At 53.4% G+C, this 22,938-nt stretch overlaps 1 protein-coding gene and 1 long non-coding RNA gene across 5 annotated transcripts; one reads left to right on the top strand and one right to left on the bottom strand.

Annotated features, from left to right (window-relative positions):
* Positions 1-1,811: 1,811 nt before the first annotated feature.
* AGTRAP (angiotensin II receptor associated protein) lies at positions 1,812-15,577 on the bottom strand. 3 transcript variants are annotated; one of them, XM_025048591.1, is made up of 6 exons: positions 15,419-15,555; positions 13,122-13,301; positions 8,289-8,323; positions 6,038-6,143; positions 5,007-5,202; positions 1,812-3,519 (listed from the first exon to the last, which is right to left on the bottom strand). In XM_025048591.1, exons 3-6 carry the CDS (start codon positions 8,321-8,323, stop codon positions 3,404-3,406), a joined length of 453 nt encoding a protein of 150 aa, XP_024904359.1. In that variant the 5' UTR covers positions 13,122-13,301; positions 15,419-15,555; the 3' UTR covers positions 1,812-3,403. The 3 variants fall into 3 exon arrangements, with proteins under 3 accessions (XP_024904359.1, XP_015446898.1, XP_006914412.1); XM_015591412.2 differs by lacking the exon at positions 13,122-13,301 and having other exon boundaries at positions 5,028-5,202; positions 15,419-15,577; XM_006914350.3 differs by lacking the exon at positions 13,122-13,301 and having other exon boundaries at positions 15,419-15,576.
* Positions 14,849-21,886, top strand: LOC112481773. 2 transcript variants are annotated; one of them, XR_003047034.1, is made up of 4 exons: positions 14,849-14,959; positions 18,667-19,002; positions 19,364-19,502; positions 20,444-21,886. It is a non-coding gene; the product is annotated as an uncharacterized LOC112481773 (long non-coding RNA). The 2 variants fall into 2 exon arrangements; XR_003047035.1 differs by having other exon boundaries at positions 18,667-18,949.
* The last annotated feature ends 1,052 nt before the right edge of the window (positions 21,887-22,938 follow it).

The following is a 22,938-nucleotide window of genomic DNA, read 5'->3' on the forward strand; positions in this document are numbered from 1 at the left end:
ACTTTTTCCTCCTCTACGCTGGCTGCCCCCTCCCTCTCTCCGAATACGGGTAATGAGATCTAACATTTATTAAACATGTTATGAATTTTCAATCCTCACGAATCCCCGAGTCAGGCACTATTATTATCCCTATTTCTCAGATAAGGAAACTGAGGCATAGTAAGGTTAAGAAACTGGTCTCTCCCAGTCGCAAAGGGCTGTTTGCATTTAAACCCGGGCTCACTGGTTCTAGAGCTGGTTTGGAGGGAGGCTGTGAGAGTTGGAATTTCCAGACTGTTCTGGAGACTCTGAGGACTGGTCTGAGGTGGGGGCGGGGTGACGATGGGGGGCTCCGGTCTGGTTTTGGCCAACAGGAAAATACAGTGGCCACCCTGGGGCAATTCCTGTTGCTTCATCATCTGGAAGGCTCAGCTTTGTGAGAAAACAAGAAATACAAGATTTGTAAACTAGATGAATGACTTCAGCCCTCTCCAGGAGGAGTTAAGAGAAATTTGCTTCTTGTAGTTGACAGTTTGTAGAATGTCAGATGCTCATAGACTAAAATACAGACTATTTAACGTCCTTACAGAGGCTGGTATCTTTAAAAGAATGAAGTGGTAAGACAGGCTGGTTGGAAGTTCCATTACCTTGTGTGGCCTAAGACTGAGTGACCGGCCTTGCCCTGAACCTGGCCTTCCCGCCGTCTTTTCTCCTGGTTGGTGGCAACTCCAGCCTCCAGCTGCTCGGGCCCCAAACCTTGCAATCATGGGCTCCTCTCTTCCTCCTACACCCAGTCCATCAGTGAATCCTGCTGCTCTGCCTTTGAAAAGCATCCAGGAGCTGCCTTGTTGGGCAAGACAGTCTCCCACCTGCTGTCTTCCAACCCGTCGGCTGTCACAGTGGGCCTCAGGGACTGGAACACTTTCTGAGAGCTGAAGAGCCCACACAGCCTGTGCCCAGCTTGTCACCTTGTGTGAGAATGCCTTGCCATTTCGGGCTCCATGTATACTCTTTTGTTCCGCCTAAGCATATGCGTCACGTGGCACCTGGCCAACCCCACTGCTCACTCACTCCCTCTCCCCTTGGCGCCAGCCTCACTGCCCTCCGGTGCCCACCCCCCCATCTCCCACGGGCTGGGCAGGCACGTGCCCTGTCAGGCCTTCTGCTGAGCTGTTCCCTCTCATGCGGGGTAGGATCTCCCAGGTACCTCTCTGGTACCCCCGGCCTCCGGAACACTGCCTAGTTCCCATGGGCTCTCGATTGCTTGTTGAATGAATGTTAGACATTCTCCCTCATGAGACCGGTGGTGTGGAAAATGGATAGCCATACTGGTGGTCCTCACCGATTCTGGTAACCTCTCCTTGTAGGACGGTGCTCAGGCTCCTAGAGCCACTTTGCCTTATGTGACCAGCTAGCCTGGATATTTAAGCCACCTCCCTAACTCTTGGGAAAGTGTCCATGAGCTGCCTTTGGCCAACGACCAAGAAAGTCCAGCTCCCTTGCTTTGCACCAAGTCACACACTTCAATTCATGTCAGGGTCTGCTTCTGGGGAATACAGTTAAGACAGGAGCCTTCCACTGCCCCCTCCCCAGAGTTCTGGTCAGATTGGGGTCTCTGATTATACTACCCCTCTGCTTGGCACAGGCTCTGTTATCCACCCCTCCTGCCCAACGCTTCCCCCCTCATGTTTTCATTCCCTTTGGAATTCTGACACATTCAGGACACAGATGCAGGATCCACCTGCCAGGAACTAGAGTTTCCGTCCCATTCCCCTCTGGCTGCACCCCTCCCCCATCCAAGGTGGCCACAATCATGAACGTGACACGTGCCCTTCTGGGCCACACTTTTATATTTTACTGCATCTACGCCCAAGAATAATGCGTGGTACTGCTGTGGTGTTGAAATTCACAGCCGTGCCATCCTGTTGCAGACGCCACCCCGCACCGTTCTGTTCATGCTGACAGAAACAGGTCTGTCTGGTTTATTCACCGCAACTGAACAAGATTCCACAGGATGAACGTCCCACGGCTTGTTTGTCCGCCCCCTCCTGACAGTGAGGCCGTTTTCCGTTGCCATGGCTGCGGCACACAGCGTCCCTTGGCCTCAGAGCACGAGGTCCTTCCCTGTTCCCGGGAGTCTTGCCTCCCGCAGAGGACTCTGAACATCTGTTCCCTGAGAGTAGGCACCGGAGTTCACCCCTGTGGACCAGACCAGGGAAGCCCAGACACCGGGGGCCCAGTGGTCAGTGTCCACCCCAGTCAGAGTGGGTTTGGGCCCTGGCCATGGGGCTGCTGGGGCTTCTGGACATGTGTCAGTCCCAGTCAGCTCTGAGGCCAAGCCAGGGTCAGCCAGGAAGAAGTTGCCTGTCACCTTCTGACCCATCATCACAGGCTCAAGGAGCAACCCCACTAACAACTTTGCTGTCATTTCGGGAGCCCTTTTGTGGACCAGACATTTAACGTCATTTGCAGCATCACCCCTCGGCAGGCGTTAGCACTTGTCCAGAAGACACCAAGGTCAGAGAGGCTAAGCTGCCCGAGGATACACAGCCAGTCAGTGGCAGAGCAAGATTCAAACCAACACCGGAGTCATCTGATTCAGAGAAACAGACATCCTGGAAGACTGTCCTCCTCTGCTAGGGCCTCAGCTAGGCCAGAGCTGGGTGCAGGGCAGGCCCAGCTGGTCACAAGCCTCTGCCTCCTCCTGCCACGAGGGAATGGGCAGCTAAGCCCAGGCAGCCTGGGAATTCGCAGGGGAAAGCTTCCCACGAATGCAGACAGGCCCCAGCCCGCTGGGTGATTAATCATGGCTCGACACACATCTAGCTACAGAATCCCCTGAACTTTAATGCCATGGCTGAGAGGGCAGCTGGAGGCTGTGGTGGGTCTCAGGGGCTACACACACCTCCTGCCTCCAGCCTTGGGGTCCATAGGCACCAAGTGCCCAGGCAGTGAGAGACGCAAGGACCTCACCTCCATGCTGGACTGCTCCTGGGGCTGAGCATGACCCAAAGCTCACGGAGCTTCTGCAGGAGGGCTTGACACACTGCGAGGACGCCCCGGAAAGGGGGCATCACTGGCCTTAGAGGCTGGACCCTGCCAGGCTCAGGTGTGGCTTGACCGGGGCCTACACGGAGCAGCTGAGGGGGGCAGTGAGGAAAGTGACCTCGTTCCCAGCCTGCGCCCAGTGGGATTCCTGGAAGGGAAGGCCTCGGGGCGCTCGGGACAGGTGTGTGCACAGAGACGGTCAGGCAACACCCGAGACAGGACGTGGGAGGACACATTCCATGCTCGGCCCAAGAAAGGCGGGGCGAGGAGCAGCCCTGGAGCGGCGTCCAGGGCGGGAGGAAGGCTACGCGGCCTGGGCCTCCCTGGGAGCCTGTCAAATGCCCCTGTGCCAGGGCCCGGCCGGGCAGGGCTGGCTTCAGTACCCTTGGGGGCTGTGATTCTTGCCCTCCGGGCCAGAAAAAGGGTCTGAGGGTGCCTCTGGCGAGTCAATCGTCTGGTAAGCGCTGCGGTCCTGTGAAGGTCCAAGAAAACCTAAGAGGCGTGGAGATGGAGAGAAAGAAAAAATGACAGGTAAGGACTCAGGACATTCCAGTGAGTCCAAACCAAGATCCACTCCAGCCCCCACCAAGCAGGCCGGAGCTGGGCATCCTGGCACCCAGGACAGTGATGGCAGCCACGGCCCCAGGCACCAAGCCTTTGTTTAGCACATACTGTTCGTTCACTCTTCCTATAACCCTACAGAGTAGGTATTTTTATTGTCCCCACTTCATAGATGAGGAAACTGGGGGCCCAAGAGATGAACGGACTTGCTTGAGATCGCACAGTTTGAAGCTGAGGACTGGGATTCAAACACAGGCAGCACGACCCCCAAGCCAGGGCTCTGGGCCACGCCGCCTCGGTGCTCCCCCGAGCAGCGCATGTGCAGGAATCGGGCTGAGGACGCCCAGCCCTGGACCTGCGGCTCCCTCCAGCCCCTCTCCCAGGCGGGATGGATGCCTGCCAGGCTCCTACATCCAGGGGCTCCAGAGCCTGGCACAGCTGCAGAGGCCAGAGAGCCAGGGCTGGCGGGGCAAGGCAGGTGGGAGGCTCTCAGTGCCCACGCTCCTCGCTCCTGTCCCTACTCTGCTCATTTGTCCTTTCATCCTGAACAAGCCCCAGGGGCTCTGGGCCTCAGTTTCCCCATCTACCCAATGGGAGAAGAGTTACTGGCTCCCCCTCAGCCTGGGGGAAACACAGGCCACTTCTGCCCTTGGCCCAGCCGCTCCCTGTGCAGGATCACCCTGGGCCTCTCTTCTCAATAGTGAGGCGTAGAAGACCACACCTACCTCATCCTCCTTCTCTCTGAGATAGAGAAAGGAAATGAGAATGTGTGATGGAGAGAGCAGAGGGACTAGAGCTCAGAGAGGCCGTGGGCGGGGCAGAGAGGGGCTGGGCCAGGGCCTGGGGCGGGGCTGGTTGGCAGGGTCAGCGCCTGCAGTTCAGCGCTGTCTTCAGCTGAGGCGGCCTGGCCCATGCCAGCACCATCTCCTCCTTGGCCACCCAGACCCCAGAAGGCAGGAGAAGGGGGCTCCAGGGATGGGGTCAGTGGGAGCTGAGAGAAGGTAGCCCTGCAGGTGCCTTCAAGCCTCAGGCTGCAGAGCTGCCCAGAGCTGCCCATGGAGCTGGATCACAGCCTCAGCTGCATCTGTGCTCAAGCTCAGAGGGCAGGCCTGGCCACTGCCTCCAGCTCTGCTCATGGCCTGATGCCAGGGAAAGGTCATGCCAAGCTGGGACAGCCGGGGGACCACGGAGTTCCGGCAGCAGAGACCAGCAGCGGGCGCATCTTCTAGCCGGGCGCATAGCACTCACACCAAACCCCTCCTGCACCTTGAGCTCTCACCCACCGGCGCAAGGTCAGCTCCCTGGGGCAGGGGCTGTGGGTTAGGCAAGGCAGAGACAGAGGAGACGTGGGGAGATGGCAGGCCTGTCACCTGGCCCGGGGGAGGGGACTCGTAGAGGGCAGCAGGGTGCGGTCTCACCAGCGTGGAGCTGGAGCTCACCCCCGCGCTCCCGGTACATGTGGTAGACGAGGCAGCAGGAGAACGGCTTGAGCAGCAGGCTGAGGATGGCCATGCCGGCGCCGAAGCGCCCCGTGTCGGTGAGGTTCTGCCGTGGGTAGAAGATGCTGATGTGGACGATGTCCAGGAAGATGGTGACTGCCAAGCCAATCAGAAACTGCAAGACAAGCCGGCGCAGGGCCCAGCAGTGACCACGTCATCGATGCTCTGCCACGTCCCCATCACTCTCCCACCACAGACACCAGACCAGAAGCTCCGTTTGTGCCCTACTGTGTGTCCCTTAGCGTCTGCTGGAAACCAGATCGAGCAAGCAGGCAGGACCCTGCGGATGAGACGCCCGACGGGACTGCCTGGCTGGGGCAGGGACTCGGCCTAGACCCAGCCTGCAGCCCCACCGGAGCCTCCACCACTTCCTGTCGCCCTTGATGTCACGAGGAGGCACAAAACTTGCTTCCTCTGAGATGGAAGGTTCTTCAGAGTTCGCCCTATCTGTCTCCATGACCAAGGAAACCCCTTCTCTGTCATCCCAAGAGGCCCAGCCTCAGTCACACTGAGAGGCTGTGCTGGAATGCTCACCGCCCCTTGGGGCTTAGTGGGTGTCGGGAAGCTTCCCCGAGGGAGAGCTCGGCCAGGCTGTGTCCACTCTGATCTCACAAAGTACTGGAGTTCCCTCTTCGTGGTCTCCCAGCCACATCCCTCTCTCCTAATGGGGGTCTTGAAGAGCACTATTGGGTACATGCTCCACTGCCTTTGGGAAGTGGCCAACTGGGCCGCTGGTGGGACCCTGCCCCACACCTTTCTTGGGGAAGACAATGGGCTCCCTGAGCCAGGTAAGCAGAGAAGCAGGCCAGGCCAGTAAAAACATGTGGGCTGGCAGCCTGGGTGGGCTTATCTGCAAGGCTTTAGAAAATGGAAAATGCGGACACAAGGAAGAGAGAGAAGGTTGGAACGAGTGAGGGGAAGCCAGCTCCCCGCACTGCTCCCCAGCTCACCATGCTTATGGCGTCAATGGAGTCCCGCTGGGCAACGGCCCACACGCCCAAGGCCAGGATGGTGAAGTTGGCCCAGGCATATGGGCCCAAGAACACGAGGCAGCCCCTGCAGGAAGACACACCTGAGTCAAGTCTGGAGGTGACCGCCACACAGGTGCCCAGCCCCTCCCACAGGTCATCTCCCTGAGCTCCCGGGGTTCAGGGCCCACTCTGAGAAGAGGCCACAGTCTGCCAGGCCACAAGGCACTTGTTCTCCTCCCCAGCCGTGTGCCACAAATGTCAGCAAATCCCATTGGCTCTGCTTCCTAATTGGATCCCTCTGGTTCAAACTATCATCTTCTCCCACCAGGATTTACCACCATAGTCTCCTGCACTGGTCTCCTTACTTCCACTCCTGCCCCCTACAGGCCATTCTCAAAATAGCAACCAGCGATATCAATCACATGGTGTCACGCCTCTGCTAAAAATCCAACAGTTTTCTGTCCCACTGGGAATAAAACAGACTGTTCCCCATGGCCTACGGAGCCCTGTGGGAGGTAAAGCCCTCCTTTACCTCCCAGCCACTGCCTGTGCTGACCCCTCTACCCTGGACACCTAGCCCCTTTTTGTCATTTTAGTCTCAGCTCAAGATTCCTTCCTTGACCACCCAATTTTAAGTACAACCTCGTCACTTTCTAACACAATGCCCACTCTATTTTATTTTTTAGGGTATTGCTACTAACTGATATTTAGTTACGTGTCAACCCAACAAAAATAAGAGTTAACATAAAGGCCTTACTAGTATCTGGCACGGTTCCAAATGCTTGAAATTAACTCATTTATGTGCATTCCTCTAAGGAGGAGACATTATTACGATCCTCATTTTACAGGTGAGGAAACTGAGGCACAGAGAGGTCAAGTAACCTGCCCAAGATCCTGCAGCTGCTAAGTGGCGGAGCTGGGATTTGAACCCAGGCAGTCTGGCTCAAGAGAGCCTGCTCTTACTCACCATTTCCACTGGGCCTAGACTGCCCCAGTACGCAGTGAGGCGCCTCATAAATTTAAATGACATTCACTGACGTGCACCGTACAAAAACCACGTGCAAAGCAGTGAAGTGTAGAGTGTAACTAGGCTCAGTGGTCCCCGTAAGTTTTGGGGCCTCAACCCAAACTCACCAACTCAGAAGTTAGAGGAGTGACCGAGAAATGTGTTTTGGACCTAGCTCTCCGAGGTCATTAACCATGATTATCACAGTTCACATTATTCACAGCCATTTACGTGCACACTACTCTTCAGAATCTGCAGAATGCACTCGTGAGCTCAATGGTTTCTGCTCTTGGTTTGGCAGAGATATCTCCCCAGAAGCTCAACAGATAAAACGGCCGGCAGTAACGAGTCAGTCCTGCAAATTTCGAGCCGCCCTCTGTGGCAGGCCCTGGGCAGTGTCTGATGGGCATGGCCTTGCTTCTCCCTCCTGGCTCCTGAGGAGTGTGCCGGCCTTGTGCCCATTTTACAGATGGAAACGAGAGGTGGAGTCGCTTGCCCAAGGTGACCCGGATGGAACATGGTGGAGCCAGGACATGACCAGGGTCCACCTGAATGTCTCCAGGCGGGGGTGTGATATAAGAGTGAGGGTCCACCCCTAAGCAAGTGACCTCTCCCCTGTGCTGGGTTCGTCACATGTCTGAGCTGCTGAGCTAACCCACAGAAGGCACTTGGCCCAGTGGCTGGCACCTGGACACCCTCAATAGATATTAGTGGTTACTACAGTTTACAAAGTCGTGCTTTCACCTTCTAATAACCTTAAAAAATAAGTGGGAGGGTCAGTAATGCTCTTATTTTACGGGTGAGAAAATGACTCAGGGAATTTAAGTGACTCACCCAAGATCGCAGACACAGAACCCTGATGCCCAGCCTACCGCTGCCTCAGGGAACGTGCGACATCTGCCCCCAGGCTTCAGCACCTCAGATCTCCCAGATGCAAAGGCCTTGGGGAGGAATCAGAGTTACGCCAAGCCCCAAAGGGCTTTGGGCAGTGGAGAAGAATCTGAGCTGTCGGCACTGCCCTGGGCCAGCCAGCTCCCCTAGGATGAGGGCTGGAAGCGCCTGGGAGGGAGTGATGGCGAAGACCTGGGAATTGCCTGCCCTGCCTGTTCTTGGGGTGTTGGGGGCGGGTGTTGCTAATGATGCTCTTGATAAAGGTGCTATTTAGTTTTGGAACTGGCCTGGAGACAGGTGGACACAGAACCAGACACTTGTGGAGTCACTCACCAGGTCGTCAGCAGCCAATGAACCAGGAGGATCATCTGTGGCACAAAATGGGGGGGAGGGGACAGGAGAAAGAGATCTGTAAATATGACCATCATGGCGGCAGGGCATGGGGACGCTTTTGGAGCCAGAAAGCACAGGAGGCCAGCACCTAAGAGGGCTTCACAAATGTCTGAAGAGAAACACCAGCAACGGCAAGTGAACCGGGAGGAAGAGCACAGGCCACGGCACCCCTCCCCATTCCCTCGGGGAAGGTGACACCCACACCTCTTCTGCTAACAAAGGCTGGAGGTGCCCTTAGGGAACCTGGGAATCTGCTCTGGAATCGGAGGCTTCAATGAGAAATGGCAGCGGGTGGAGGTGGGAAGCTCAGAGAGGCTAATCCCTTGGGACACTGGAGCTGGGGTGTGGTACGGGGCAGAGGGGATGCTGGGGGCATCCGAAGAGCAGGAGAGCAGCCGGGTGGCAGGGACCTTGAGGGCCTCGGAAAGGAGTGTGGCTTTCATCCTGAGTGCACGGAGGGAAGCCACTGGAGGGTTTTCTGCAAGGAAGTTGGTATGATTTACGTTAAGAGAAAAAAAACCCTCTGGCTTTTTTCTAGATTTCACGTGTCCTTAAAATAATAGCTCCCTCAACTCGAAGTGGTCTCCACTCCTGGTCATCGAAAGGGCCCTGACGGGGACTCAAATAAAGGATGGAGCAGCTGGTATGCAAAGGGCAGGGCAGCTGTTAACTAGAGCTTGCAAAGGAGAGAATTCTGGAGCTGGTGCCAAAGGGTGAGCAGGAGTCAGCCAGGCGAAGGAGGAGCGAGGTGTTCCAGAGAGGACGCACGGAAGCCCAGCCAGGGAGGCAGGACTCAGAGCCTTGGGGAGGAAGATGTGGCCATATGGAGGGGGTAGGGGTGGCTGTGAAACTACGGGAGGCCAGGAGCCCCAAATCAGGAGTGCCAGTGGCGCCCTTGAAGGAGTTTACTCAAGGGACTGAGGGGTCGAGCTGGGAGCAGGGCACGCCGAGAGCCTGGGGCAGGGGCAGGGATGGCAGACAGTGCCGACTTGCTGTAAAAGGCCCAGGTTTCTGGTCTGGTGAAAGGGCAGAAGGAGAAGTTGCCACCTGCCATAAAGAACTCTGGCTGAGGAGGGAAAAGCGTTTCTAGAAGACTATTTATTGCGTACCTCCTATGTGCCAGGCCCTGTGCCAAACACCTTGCACCTTCTCTGGGCCTTGCAACAGCCTCTGGAACAGATTCTGTTATCATTCCCATCTTACAGATGAGAAAGCTAGGCTCAGAGGTAAACAAAATTGATCAAGATTTCACTGATGGCAACCAGAAAAGCTGGAATTAAATTATAAGTCTGACTCCAGAACCAGTTCCCCTGCCCTTCACAGTGGAGGCCCGAGCCTTCAGCTGAGGACTGTGGGCTTGCGACAAACGTGGACATTTTCCACACACAGCGGGGAGGCGAAACCGGAGCCGAGGGCTGGGACACCCCGCCTTCACCAGAGTGCCCAGTGCGAGTGAACTAAAAGGGGTCTGGCTCCACAGCCCCCAAAACTCAGAAGACTAGGAACATAATCCTGTAAGGACTAATGCACTCAACTCGGAGGTCCCATGACTGAAAAGGGCGGCGGGCCTGTACATCACAGGAGGCCAGCTCTAGAAGGAATCTTCGCGATCATCTACCTCTGTATTCTTGAGCTCTTCCCGTGTGTCGGGCACCATTCTCAGTACTTCTTGTATGTGAACTCATTTAAGCCTGACAAGCCTCTGAGGTATCACTTTATAATTGAGAAAACTGAGGCCCAAGGTCACACAGCTGGTCAGCGGCAGAGCCAGGGTTCAAACCCAACCATAAGCCAGATGTCGTCCGACTACCAGGCTCTCTGGGCCTGGGCGGGTGTCCTCTCCCCATTACGGAGATGAGGAAACCGAGGCAGGAGGGGCTCAGTCTTCCATGGGTTTCTTTTCCCAGAAGCTTCAGAGAAGTGATCAGATGGTTCTAAGTTTCTTAAACATTTACAGTTTAACTCAACAACCCTGGGGAATCGATGGCCAGCGGAGCAATGTGGTGCTGCCCTCCCCAGTAGGGGACATTCACCCATCCCGACAAGCACTTCAGGAATGAAGAATCCAGTGAGACCCCATTCAGAAGGCAAATTACAGCAAAGGGAGAGGAACCTCGCTCTGCATCAGGGGAAGTGGGGGAGTGGGGTGCTGAGGCCCTGAGAGTGACATTTCAGCCAAGATGAAAGTGGTGAGCGGGTGGGGGGGCGGGGGTTGTCTAGGGGCAGAGAGAAAAGAGCTTTTCAAGCAGAAGGGACATCACCTGCTCTGTGGCAGAAGGGAGCGTGGAACGTTCTGCATACTGAAAGAAGCCAATATGACTGGCGTAGAAGATGAGAAGAGTTGGGGAGGGGAAGGAAGCTGGGGGGCGCGCAGGGCCGGGCCTGGGCAGTGTGGGGAAGAATTCTGGTATTTATCTTGAGAGCCAGCCACCGCTGTCTGCTTGAACAGGAAATCCTGCCCACAAAGCACAAGGGATCTGCCAAAACCACGCTGAGCGGACCGCTGCAGTGGTCCTGGTACCCAGCTTTCGGGCTAAGAGAAGACATGGAAAAACGAGGCACAGGGAAGGCGGCTCACATCACCATCCTTCTCCCGAACGTCAACACCGGATCCTTCCCCGCTGGCTTCTATTTCAGGCCTGTCTTTGATTCCCAGGGCTCTGGTTCCTACGTCTACACTGTGCACACAACGGGTCCTTAACCACTGCACCCACGGGTCTGTAATGAATGGCCCTGCAGAGCCCAGCTTTATTAGGGTGAGATGACAGGTGGGGACCCAAGAGGGCAGCTGATCCATGGGGAACCTGTGGGGAAATCACTCTGGAGAAAATGAGACGAAGATTCTTCCCAGAGCCGGAAGGGCCTGTAAGACCAGTGAGCTAAGGCTGAAAGCCATACTGTCTCTTTGGGGAGGAAAAGAGCATAACCTAGAAATATGGCAGATCCTCAGAAGACATACGGTCCCCTCTGCGTGACGTCCCTTTTGTTTTATAAATATTTAAGAAACTTCATACTCTCTGATCACTTCTCTTAAGCCCCTGGGAAAAGGAACTCATTGAAGACTAAGCCCCCTCTGCCTCAGTTTCCCTATCTTAGTAATCAGGCTTAGAAAGGTCTAAAGTCCAGGAAATCACCAACAAGACATGGAGCCGAACCGGCCCCACCCTTCCCCAGAGCCCTGAGGAGGGAACAGTGACTCATCTCAGCATAAAAGAGCTGTCTGCTGGCCCTGGGGGCGATTTCTGGTAACCAAGGGGACACCTGAGATTCTTAGGCACCGCAGCAGAGAATGGGGCAGGGAGAAGCCTCGATCTGAGAACGGGCCTGGGCAGCCTGACCTTTCCTGGCTGGGCAAGAGGAAAGAAAGTCCTGACCCCTCGCCTCTTCACACAGCGCTCAGCCCAGGGGGGCGGCCAGGCTCTTTTCCGCATGGTGTCCATGTGTCCGAAGACCAACGGACTGATGACAGGGGACTGTAGGATGCTGGACTGGGGATAGGAGAGGAGGGTTCTGGTCCAGGGCCCATACCCCTTTGTGTCTGAGCCCCAGGTTCCTTCTCTATGAAATCAAGGCAATACCTATCACCCGGATGTCCCACAGGGGTGCCTCAACCACAGAGACACCGGCATCTGGACAGTCACTGTATGTATCCACCTAATAACCAAAAGTACCTGGATGGGACAGGCATTCTGCGACAGCGTTAACAGCATCTCCCACTGCTGCTGAGGATCTGCCTGCCATGTTTCCACACTGCCTTGAACACCTGACCTGTGTCATCTTTGCAACTATAGGGGGGAGAGTACTGATCCTGTTTCACTTATGAAGAAACTGAGGCTTTGAGAGAGTAACTGGCCCAAACTGTACTCTTATAAACAAGAGCCCAGACGCAAATCTCGGACTCGGTCTATCTGGTCTCAGTTTAAGGCCAATAAAAACGTAATGCTACACCGCCTCCTGGACCACTGGGTCCTCCTCTTATCACCCTAGAAGAAGGGGTTTATTTTTATCCTTTCACAGTGAGGAAATTGATACTAGGAGAGGTTAAGACACCTGTTCAAGGCCACAGAGCTAATAAGTAGGAAAGCCCAGCCTGAATGCGGGTTTCTCTGGCCCCAAGGCCTGTGCTCTATCCACTGTGCTACACTGTCAGGATCTGGAAGAACAAGGGAAGGGCGGATGCAAATGAGGTTTAATGTGGAGAAGGGGAGACTAAGGGAAAGCCAAGAGGTCTTGCGAACTTGCCACTAGAGGAACACAAGGAATGGGGGGGTGGGGACTGCCCAAACAGGTGGTGGACAGACCTCTCAGATCCACACACAGATCAATACATGGCATCTACTCCTACCAGCCCTGGGCATATGCTCCCTGACCTGTTACGGGAGATAGTGAGATCCCCGAGGGTGGCTGAGGCTAAGGGACATGAGTCACGGCTGCCCCAGAGGGGAGGGGAGTCAGGCAGTGAGTGGTTAACTGCATGAGCGCTGCAGCCAAATATACAGATCCCGGCTCCATGCTGCAGAGACTGTGTGACCTTGGGTAAGTCACCTGACTTCTCAGAACTGCTGCTTGCTCTTCCCTAAAGTAGGGACGATATGCCTGTTTCATAGGGTTGTCGTGTGAATCTGGTGGCACAGGGAGGTGGAGAGGCGTGTGAAACACCTGACACAGGGCCTACCAGGTAGGCAGCCCTTGCTCCGCAGCTGCCCCCACTGCTATAGGAAGCCGGCTTCCTGCGTCCTCAACCTAATGCTATGCTTCCCACCACATTCCTACCTCCTTCCCAAGGGCTTCTTTCCACAAGACCTCATGAAGCCAAGTCTAGTCCTTTCTTCTTGTCACGATGTCATTCCTCCAGTTCAAGACTCGCCTCACAGATGGGACTCATTTAGGGGTTGCCTCTGGTGCAAAGGGCCTGGGGCAGCTGTTTCTTCTCACCTGGCACCACTGCCCACTCTGGCTGGGCATGAGCAGGCATTGGGCCAATTCCCAAGGAACGTACGAAATGAGCGAGGAGTGAGTACAGGTCCACGGAGTGCATTTCCCCAGCTCCCTCGGGGCCCTGGTCTTAGAACATCCTGCTTAAGTTCCAGCAAGCAGGAAGTCGACAGCTGCCCTTTATAGGGTGGCCAGATTTAACAACAAAAATACAGAAAACCTAGTTAATTTTTAATTTCAGATAATGAATAATTTGGTACTATGTCCGGAATATTGCCTGGAATATACTTATGCCAAAAAATTATTCATTGTCGACCTGAAATTCAAATTCAACTGGATGTCCTGGATGTTACCTGACAACCCTAGCTCCTCAGGGTCCCCCAGCACTTGTCTCTGACTAGTAGCAGTGAAGACTTTTAGAGACAGGGGGTCTTTTTTTCCTAGGTCAAGGGAAGGACCAGCATTTCATTCTGGGCACCAAAAGCCAGCACAGCTCACATCTGTGTCAGAGCCATAAAGTTGCTCAAAAAAAAAGCCCCAAACAGACTAAGTTCTCCTGATGAACACAAACTGTCAAAGCAGACATCAGCCCTAACTAACTGGTGGTAGGAAAGGACATGGCTTTGAAGTCTGACCCTGGTAGGTTCAAATCCTGACTCTGCCACTTAATCCCTGTGGGACCTTGGCAAGTTATTTACCTGATCTGAGCCGAAGTCTGCTCAGCCATGAAAGATGACAGTCTCAGCTTTCTCGGAAGGTGGTTGTGATTAAATAAATAACCTGGCATACCACGGATGCCCATGAAGAGAGCTGTCTCCCTCCTCGAATCCTGCAGTCTGTCCCTCACCTCATTTCCTCTTAGCTTTATTTTAGGCAAATCTCTAATCAGAGAAAAGGCAGTTGGCATTAACCCCACACTGCCTGGAACAGTGAGTGTGGATACCAAGAGACCTCAGTTGCCCTCACGTAAATTTCTTCCCAGCTAAACCTTCAACCCAAGCCTTTTCCCTCACTCTAGCACCTCTGCACGCAGCTGTTGACCAAAAGCTTTGGGGAGGTTTGCCCCACGGAGTGTGATTACCGGAAGTCTGCCTGTGTGAAGTCACAGCACAGACCGCGTCTCATAGCCCAAACATGGATGATGTGCTGTTTCATAGTCATCTGTCTCTCGGATTCCTTTGGTATTGGACACCCCACTGCAAAACGCTTTGTCGCTAGTGAGTAAAAGCGCATTCCTGGATATAGTCTCAAACGAGACTGCAGCAAGACCCTAAACAGCAGATGTGGTCCAAGGTTCACGCCCTCTTGACCAAAGCTCAAGGCCACAGTCCCTCTGTCGCAAACTCGGCCAAGAAGCACAGCGGACTGGGGGTGGGCGGGGAGAAAAAGAACAGCCACTGGCATCCTGAGGGGCTGAGGAAGCGCCTCAGGAAATGAAGACACCCCCGGAAGCCCTGCAGTGTTTTCCTAAGTGCACAGAGTTGGGGTTTTCTTTTAAGCAACTTCTATTGGAGTTCGTGGGTTTTTTTTTGTTTTTTGTTTTTTTGTTTTTTCGTTTTTAGGAAGGAATAATGCTGGGTTTATAAATTTTGGGAAACCACTTGTCTGGGAACATCTGATTTTCTTAACCGGATTTAGCAAAGAAAGGAGGCCGCCAGGCGTTTATGGGAGGCCAGGTGAGAGGTCTAGCCCCATTGTGTCGGGGACGTGTCCCGCCACCAAGTCACTGTACGGGTCTCAGTGGGCCCCTCCCCCGCGCCTTCCTCTTTCTCCGGGGGAATTCTGGGCGCGTAGGCCAAAGCAGTCCCCTGGGGCCGGGATGTCGCAGCTGGAGGGGGCTGACTCCGGGAGGGGGCGGCCCTTTTCCTCTCCTATCGCCTCCAGTTTCCTCGCGGTCCCCAATGCTGGCCTTTTCCTGGCTCCCTGTCCCTGCCACGATTTGTCTGCCTGTCTGCTTCTCACCTGGGGTCTGTACCTTCTCTTTCTCCCCATCCTTTCTCTTTCCCAAACTCTCGGTCCTCTCACCTCTGAAATTCTACTTTAAAAAAGCGAACGCCCCACACACTCGGGGAGACCCGCCTCGCGCCCGCCCGCCTTTGGCGCGGCCACCCCCGCCCCGCCTCGCCCGTCGCCACCTTCAGGTTCACGGCTGGCAGCTCCATCCCGACCTAGGCGGAAGGCACCTGCGCGACAGCCGCGGGGACTCCTGGGCTCCGAACTCGGCAAGCAAACTTGCCAGCCCCTCCCGGCCCGCCGCCTGGGCTCCAACCCCAACTCGGCTCCAGACCACGTGAGTCGAGTCACGTGATCCATGGCCGGTTGCTAGGAGACGGCGTCGGGGTTTGCGCGCTTCCTCCTGGCTCCCAACTCCCACGAATCACGGCTCAGGCAGTTCCTGGAGACTGCTGCAGAACTTGAGGATTTCTGTCTCAAAGGGTCCGATATCTTGCCGAGTTACTATCCCAGCAGGTGGACTGACGGGACCACGTGCAGCCAGGAGAACTTGAGAGTATGTGCAGGTGCAAACTGCGGATGTGGCGACGGCTGGAGTCTCATCCTTTAGGGCATCCTCTCTCCTCCATACTTTCCAGTGTTAAACTGGAAGCATTTATAGGACCTACCTCATAGGATCCTTGTGAGGATAAATGAACGAATTCATGCTGTTAGAGAAAAAAATTATTCTGAGAAAAATATTATTCTGATACTTGTTAAAATGGTAAGAGAGACTTTACCCAGGACTGTTGGAATAGGGATATTGCAAGGGAGGAGAGAAATCACGCTTAAGTATGAACACAGCAAGAACAAGTGGAGATTTATAGCCAAGCAGCCAAGTGAGGAGGCAGTGGATGGAAAATTACTGAGACACCAAGGGTAGGGGGATTCTTGCTAAACTGACCTAATGGGATTCTTGCTAAAGGCAGGCCACGGACTTAGACCTTAAAGGTGGGGCGTGAAGGACTTGATCAGATACTGAGGGTGATCGGATATCAAAGGCAGGGGGATTCTTGCTAAAACTAGACTATGCAGACCCAGCAAGAACAGGATGGACACAGAGGCCAGGTTGAGGCCAAGTTCATGAGAGGGCCCAGGGAAGTCTAATTAAAGTTTGGTGAGGGATGGAGTTTTTGTCAAGGTAAAGTGCCAAGAACAAGTGTTGGCACTTCCTAAACAGGCAGCACATAGAAGATACTGCTATCATCAATACACAAGGGGCTGATGGTTGGCTCCTACTTGAGGTAACATACTAAAAGCTTTTTAAAAATCTAGCTGGAAGAGCAGCAGGACACACCTGTCTCCAGAAGGAAGAAGACTAGAGAAGATTCTGTCAAGACACCTGTTTGATCCTTAACTGTGAATGGAAGAAATTAAGGAAAGAAAGGGCTGTCTCACCTGGTATCTCAAAGACTGTTGACGACCCCAACAGAAACATCAATTCTCGCTACCTCCAGCCTCCTCTCCACCCATGACCAGAAAAAACTTTGATTTGGAGAACACCAGCTTTCATTTAGAGTTACCTGGGTTGAGGGTCTCCTGGGGTCCATTTGAGAACTTGTTCTTCTTTCCAGGAAGAGAGAAACCATGTGAGAACCTGTGAAACTGCCTGGGTAGATCCCCAGATCACATCAAGACACGTACTCTCTTCATATACAAAGAGAGGATTTTTCTGGGCCCACTGGCCTAATTTAATGCCCTATTTGGAGACACAGCCCTCCAGCCCAGGGGCGGAGCAGCACAGCATCTGTCGTTCTAACTGAGAGCTGTTAATTTTTAGAGACCAGGCTAATGGATACATCTAGTTTGATTTTTCGAGATTTAGAGCACAGAGGAACAGCTCTAGAACAGAGCAACAGAGTTCGAGTTCTGGCTTTGTCCACTTTCTGGTTGAACAACCCGAAGGGTTGTTAGCATTTGTTAATACATGAAAAACATTTAGAACGGTTCCTGGCAGACAGTAAGCTCTAAATCAGGATTGGCTATGTTATCATTATTATTATTAATTATTAGTTAATTATTGTTATTGGCAGAGTACCTAGAAAAGAGTAATTCCTCAATAAGTGGTGGGTATTATAACATTGTTATTAGAGTATTACTTATTGATTTCCTTCTAATATTTCCCATCCACCCCAGATCCTAGAGGTGTTTAATCCAAGCCCGTAGGTGTATAATAAGACCGTGATCACCTCGTAAGGAGAAAATACAAAACAACTCCTGGGATAGAGCTGACATTTATTAAGAGTTTATTTTGTGGAAAAGAGTGTGAAAATTCTCATAGTCTCAGAACAAACCCATGCCGTAGGTACTACTCTTATCCAGAGTGACAGGTGATTGGGGTTAAGTGAAGTTAAGAGGTTTGCCCGAAGGCACGTCACTGATTGGTGCAAAACTGGGCTGGGAACCAGGCAGGTCTGGCTCTAGGACCCTGACATTCAGCCACTCATCTCCTCTGTGCACATCACAGGGAAATACTGCCCTGGGCTGAGACGCAAAGAATGAAGGGAAGGATGGGAAGACAGATTGAAGCCAGATGAAGCACAAGGCTGGGTCTGTGGAATGTCCTTGCCACTCACCCAGTGACACTGCATTCATCCCAACCAGCTGGGGCTGCGCAGCGAGGGAGGACAGGTCCAGCTGTCTGGGGTAGGGAGGGAGCCCACACGAACAAAGGAAAGCGAAACTATTCTCAAAGAAACTATTCTCAAAGGGTTCCTGCCATGACCCAGTTGTGGCCGTGGAAGGACAAACGAATCCCCACAGAGCACATGCCACAAGGCTTTGGGGTCATACTTTTTTAGGGAGCACACAGGCGCGGCGAGGGAGGACAGGTCCAGCTGTCTGGGGTAGGGAGGGAGCCCACACGAACAAAGGAAAGCGAAACTATTCTCAAAGAAACTATTCTCAAAGGGTTCCTGCCATGACCCAGTTGTGGCCGTGGAAGGACAAACGAACCCCCACAGAGCACATGCCACAAGGCTTTGGGGTCATACATTTTTAGGGAGCACACTTTAGGAAGTTTAAATTTTTCACGTCCCTCACCAATCCTGTCTATCTCAGCCAAGTTTTATCTTTGTGACTTCAACAAAGAAACTGACATGAGGAAGAGATTAATTCGTTCATTCATTCATTCGTTCATTCATTCAGGGAATAGTTATTGAACACCAGCTTGGGTAAATATCTAGGGGTGGAATGGCTGAATTCCACCATTGGAATTCCACCTGTCCATGTGGCAGGCGTATATTTTGCTTTTTAAGAAATTGCCAAACTGTCTTCCAGGTTGGTTGTACAGTCCGATCTTATTTTCTTTGTAGCAGTTATCAGTATTTGAGAGTATTGCCCTAGCAATTTAATTGTTTATCTGTTTCTTGTCTGCCCCACCCCCAACTAGACTGCAAGTCCTAGGAGGGTCTTGCAACCTCAACACTTGCCTGGCGCATAGTAGGTGCTCCTGGAATGAACCGACATACACCAACGGAACAAGTTTGTGTGTACCACGTCTTCTCATCACAGGCACCTGGACGACCTGCCGCCTGACTCCTTGCTTGTCCTCAGGGGACCACTCATCGTCCAGGCTCTGCCCAGGAAGTCACTTGGTCAATGTTGCTGGTTATGGAAATGGCTGGGGAAGCAGCCACAGCCATTTCTTTCCTATGATTGCTTGTGTCCTTTAGGTAAAGATATTTTTTGGATCCCTACCTTCTCCCTCCCAGCAGAGTGATCTTGGGTAAGTTATTTAGCCTCAGGGTGATTATGAGAATCACACAAGATAATTTACATAAAATGCCTGGCACAGCTCCTGGCACTTTGTAAATGCTCAGTGAGCAAATAGGTGCCCTGCTGCTATGAAAAAAAAAGCCACATCTTTCAGCATCTCTCGGCATCTCCTGGCCCACAATAAATGCCAGGACCGAAGCAGCAGGAAAAGGTCCCTTTTCCTACAAGCGAATCCTGGGAGCCCAGCCTCAGCAAAGGACTCATCAGATTCCTTTGCTGTGCCCCCCAGCCTCGACCCCCCAGCACTGCCACTTTTCATTTATGAGACCTTAGGTCAGTCACTTAACCTCTGAATTTTTTTCTGCATCTAGAAAACAGGTACAGAAATAGCCAACCACGGGGCTGCGTGAGACATGATGGAGGCATCGAGTTTAAAGGCTTTGGAACGATTTCCAACTGTCCTTTGATCACCCAACATTTCTGATGTGGCCTGGCCATTTCCTTTTCCAAGTGGTTAAATCAAACAAACAGAAAATCACCAAAACACTGTCTGTAAGGCCCGTGAGCCTGTGGGAAAGCAGGGCCCTCCACAAGAAGCACATCAAAGAAGGGTCTGGAGGGCAGAGTGTGGCCCTTGGTGGCACAGGGAATGTCGCTGGGATTTAATCTGGAGACCTGTCCTCTAGCACTTCTGCTTAGCTTGTCACAAACATGCTGGCTCTGTGTTTCTTGGCCTAAATTCTGGCAGGATTAGGAAAGGCCTGGCGTTTTGTTGGTCAATGCTGTCCTTTGTATCTGTGGACATGATCTTCTGTTTCTCTCTGAAGCCAGCTGGTGGAAGCAGAGACGGCAGGAAATGGGCAGAAGTGAAGGAACTGAATAGAAGCTTGTGGATTAGAGTGAGGGTGGCTCTCCTGGGCCCCCACACTTCATCCCCTGTCCTTCGGCCCATGCTCTGGTTTATGCCAAGATCCTGAAAGTATCAAGTGTCATTATGACTTCTCAGTAAAATCACCCCATCGCTCACTTAAAGCAGGAAGGGGACTTGCTGGGGGGTGGGAGGGGCATGCCTGGAGGGAGTCAGGGTGGGGGAGTCTGCTACTTGCCTCTTCCTGGGTTTTCTGGAGGAGCCTGGATATGGTCGAAAGGTGTGGGAGCCGTCTCTCCAGAGGAGACACTTGTATTATGACTAGCCAAAACGAAGGGGTGCCAATTCAGAACAGTTTGTCCCAATGGCACAGAATGCAAACAACGCAGCATCCATCGCTGACTTTGATAGGCCCAGCTAGGCTCCTCGATTACTCCCCCTTGAGCCTTAAAACTCAGCCAGTAATCCCTCCTGTTCCTATTGCTTCGCCATCTCATCAGAGTCCTTTGCAAATTACTGCTGCATGAGCCTCATCTTAGCAAGTCCTCACCAAACACTTAGTGATGTTACCGTGTCCCTTCAGAGACCCGCACGCTCGAGTCAAGCATCAGGGAACCCATCAGAATGCCCGGTGCCCCGCTTGGTGAGCATGGAAAAAGCAGACAGGGAGACTGCCGGGGCCCCGTCGGATTCCAGGAACCAGCGGTTGCGTTAGACACCAGCCAGAAAGAGAGGCTGTTGCCCAAGACAAAGACAAAGACAGCCCCTCGTCTCCCTGCAGCTCCCTAACTCTGTCCTATGCCGTTTCTTCGTTCCCCTTTTCTACCCCAGCGATCCTCTCAATGTCATCACGTGTACGTGTGGCATGCACGGGTATGCACATGCACGTGTGTGTGTGTGTGTGTGTGTGTGCGCGCGCACGCGCACGGGTCCTCTTTAAATGTGTGCTGACTCCTTTCCGCCCCCCGCCGCCTGTCCTGGTCCTGTCCCCACGTCCCAGTTCTCCTGCTCTCTGTCTAGCCTTCTGTCTCTCCGTGCAGATAGGGTTGGAATTCCAGGACATCTGAGATTGCCGAGACACACAAACAAACAAGGCCAGTTACGGCTGCCCAGCCCCACAGCCCCCAGGCTATCTGCCGTGGGGTTTATCCTGCTCACTGGAGACGGCTTCCTGGCTGGCTCTGCTCAGGCTCCACGAAGTCTCATCTCCCTTGCGTGCAGGGGAGCGGGGGCAGTCGGGGGCAGTGGGGGAGCCTGTGCTCAGGCAGCGGGAGAGATAAGAGAAGAATGAGGAAGCAGGTGGTAGGGGTTGGCAGGGTGCCTCCAGGGGTTCCGCCAGTTGGGAAGCCCCTGGGAGGAAACCTGACCTCCTTCTTCCCTGAGGAGCCCCTCAGGAGGCAGCAGGAAGGTCATGCAGCTCAGTTCTGGGGCCTGCTCCACTGAGGCCCTGTCGCCTGCTGGCCCCGCCCCCAGCCTTGGTGATCCCGGATGAGCTACACAGCTTCTGTGAGCTGGGGAGTGGGTAGGTGGGGTGTGGGGATAGGCGACCGACTCCTGGGAGGTGCTCAGTAAACTCGAGGCATTTGAGAGAGAGCATGGGGTTGGTGGACATAAGCAGGTGTTGGAGTCAGAGAGACTTGGGTGGGGCCCCTGGCACTGCCACCACTGCATTACTTTCACAAGTGGCCTTGATTTCTCAGTGCCTTAGTTTTCCTCTTCCGGCTATATGAGAGGATGAGTGCCTCATGCAGTGGACACAGCTCAATAAACAGAGGCCGGGGTTATGTTCAGATGAAGGCATTTCCTCTAAACATGTACAGTACTCCTCCCTTATCCACACCCCCTTATCCCCCATCAGTCATTCCAAGACCCCCAGCGCATGCCCGAAACCATGGAGAGTACTGAACCCTACATATACTATATTTTTTCCAATATATACATACCTATGGTAAAGTTTAATGTATAAATCACAGTAAGAGATTAACAGTCATAAAATACAATTATAACAATATACTGTAATAAAAGCGATGTGAATGTGGTCTTTCAAAATATCTTATTGTGCTGGATTCACGCTTCTCGTGATGATGCGAGATGACAAATAGCCTACGCGATGAGATGAAGGGAGGTGAATGAGACTTTATCAAGCAAAATAAGGGTGACTTGAACATAACACTGCAATACCACCGATAGTCGGTCTGATAACTGAGATGGCTTTTAAGTGACTCACGGGGGAGGTATCCTATGCAGCAAGGAGATACCGGACAAAGGGATGAGTCACATCCTGGGCGGGACGGAGTGGGGCAGCTAGAGATTTCATCACGCTACTCAGAAGAGCTTACAACTTAAAACTTATGAACTGTGTTTATTTCTGGAATTATCCATTTAATATTCTCGGACCGTAATCGACTGCAGTTAACTGAAACCACGGAAAGCTGAACTGTGGATAAGGGGGGACTACTGTATTTCACTCGGCGCCGGGCACTGACACAAGGTCAAGGCTGGGGACATGGAGAGACGGTTCAGGGTCACAGCGTGCAGAGCTGACCAACCTGCCCCATTGTGCTGACCAATCACCAGTGTGGATGGAGCCCAGGTTTCCTGCCCCATCTTCCAGGCACAAACGTGGGGTTCAGGATACACAATTGTGGGGGGGGCGCGATGAAGGGAAAGGGGTACCTCTGTTTAGCCACTCGCCTCCCCGTCATGTGTCCATCACATCATCCTCTCCCACCCTATTCCAACCAGGATCCCATGTCCCAACACTGAGTAGACACCATCTAGGCACACTAGGCATGAGTGCCCGAGTACATGACAGAGAGCGGCCACTGCTGTCACCTGATGCTCAAGCTGGCAAAGGAGTGAGGAAGCCCAGAGCTCACAATGTGCCCGAGGCCGCCATGCCACAGGCCTGGGTGCTTTGGCTGGGAGTTGAACCTAGGGAGCCACGCCCCGGAAGTGCCCCCCTGTGAGGGCCAGTTTTCTGTGTCAACCCGGCTGGGCTGTGGTACCCGAGGGTCTAATCACACACTAATCTAGGTGTTGCCGTGAAGGCATTGCGTGGACTTGGTCAACATCTAC

This window comes from Pteropus alecto, unplaced genomic scaffold, assembly GCF_000325575.1.
Source record: "Pteropus alecto unplaced genomic scaffold, ASM32557v1 scaffold125, whole genome shotgun sequence".
NCBI lineage: Eukaryota > Metazoa > Chordata > Mammalia > Chiroptera > Pteropodidae > Pteropus > Pteropus alecto.

Excerpts from the sequence above, each read along its gene's own strand:
- AGTRAP (XM_006914350.3), bottom strand. The coding sequence starts at position 15,445 with ATGGAGCTGCCAGCCGTGAACCTGAAG. Across the intron at positions 8,324-15,418 it reads TGCCAGCCGTGAACCTGAAG|ATGATCCTCCTGGTTCATTG; the intron begins GTGGCGACGGGC and ends TTTGTGCCACAG. Across the intron at positions 6,144-8,288 it reads CATTGGCTGCTGACGACCTG|GGGCTGCCTCGTGTTCTTGG; the intron begins GTGAGTGACTCC and ends GTCTTCCTGCAG.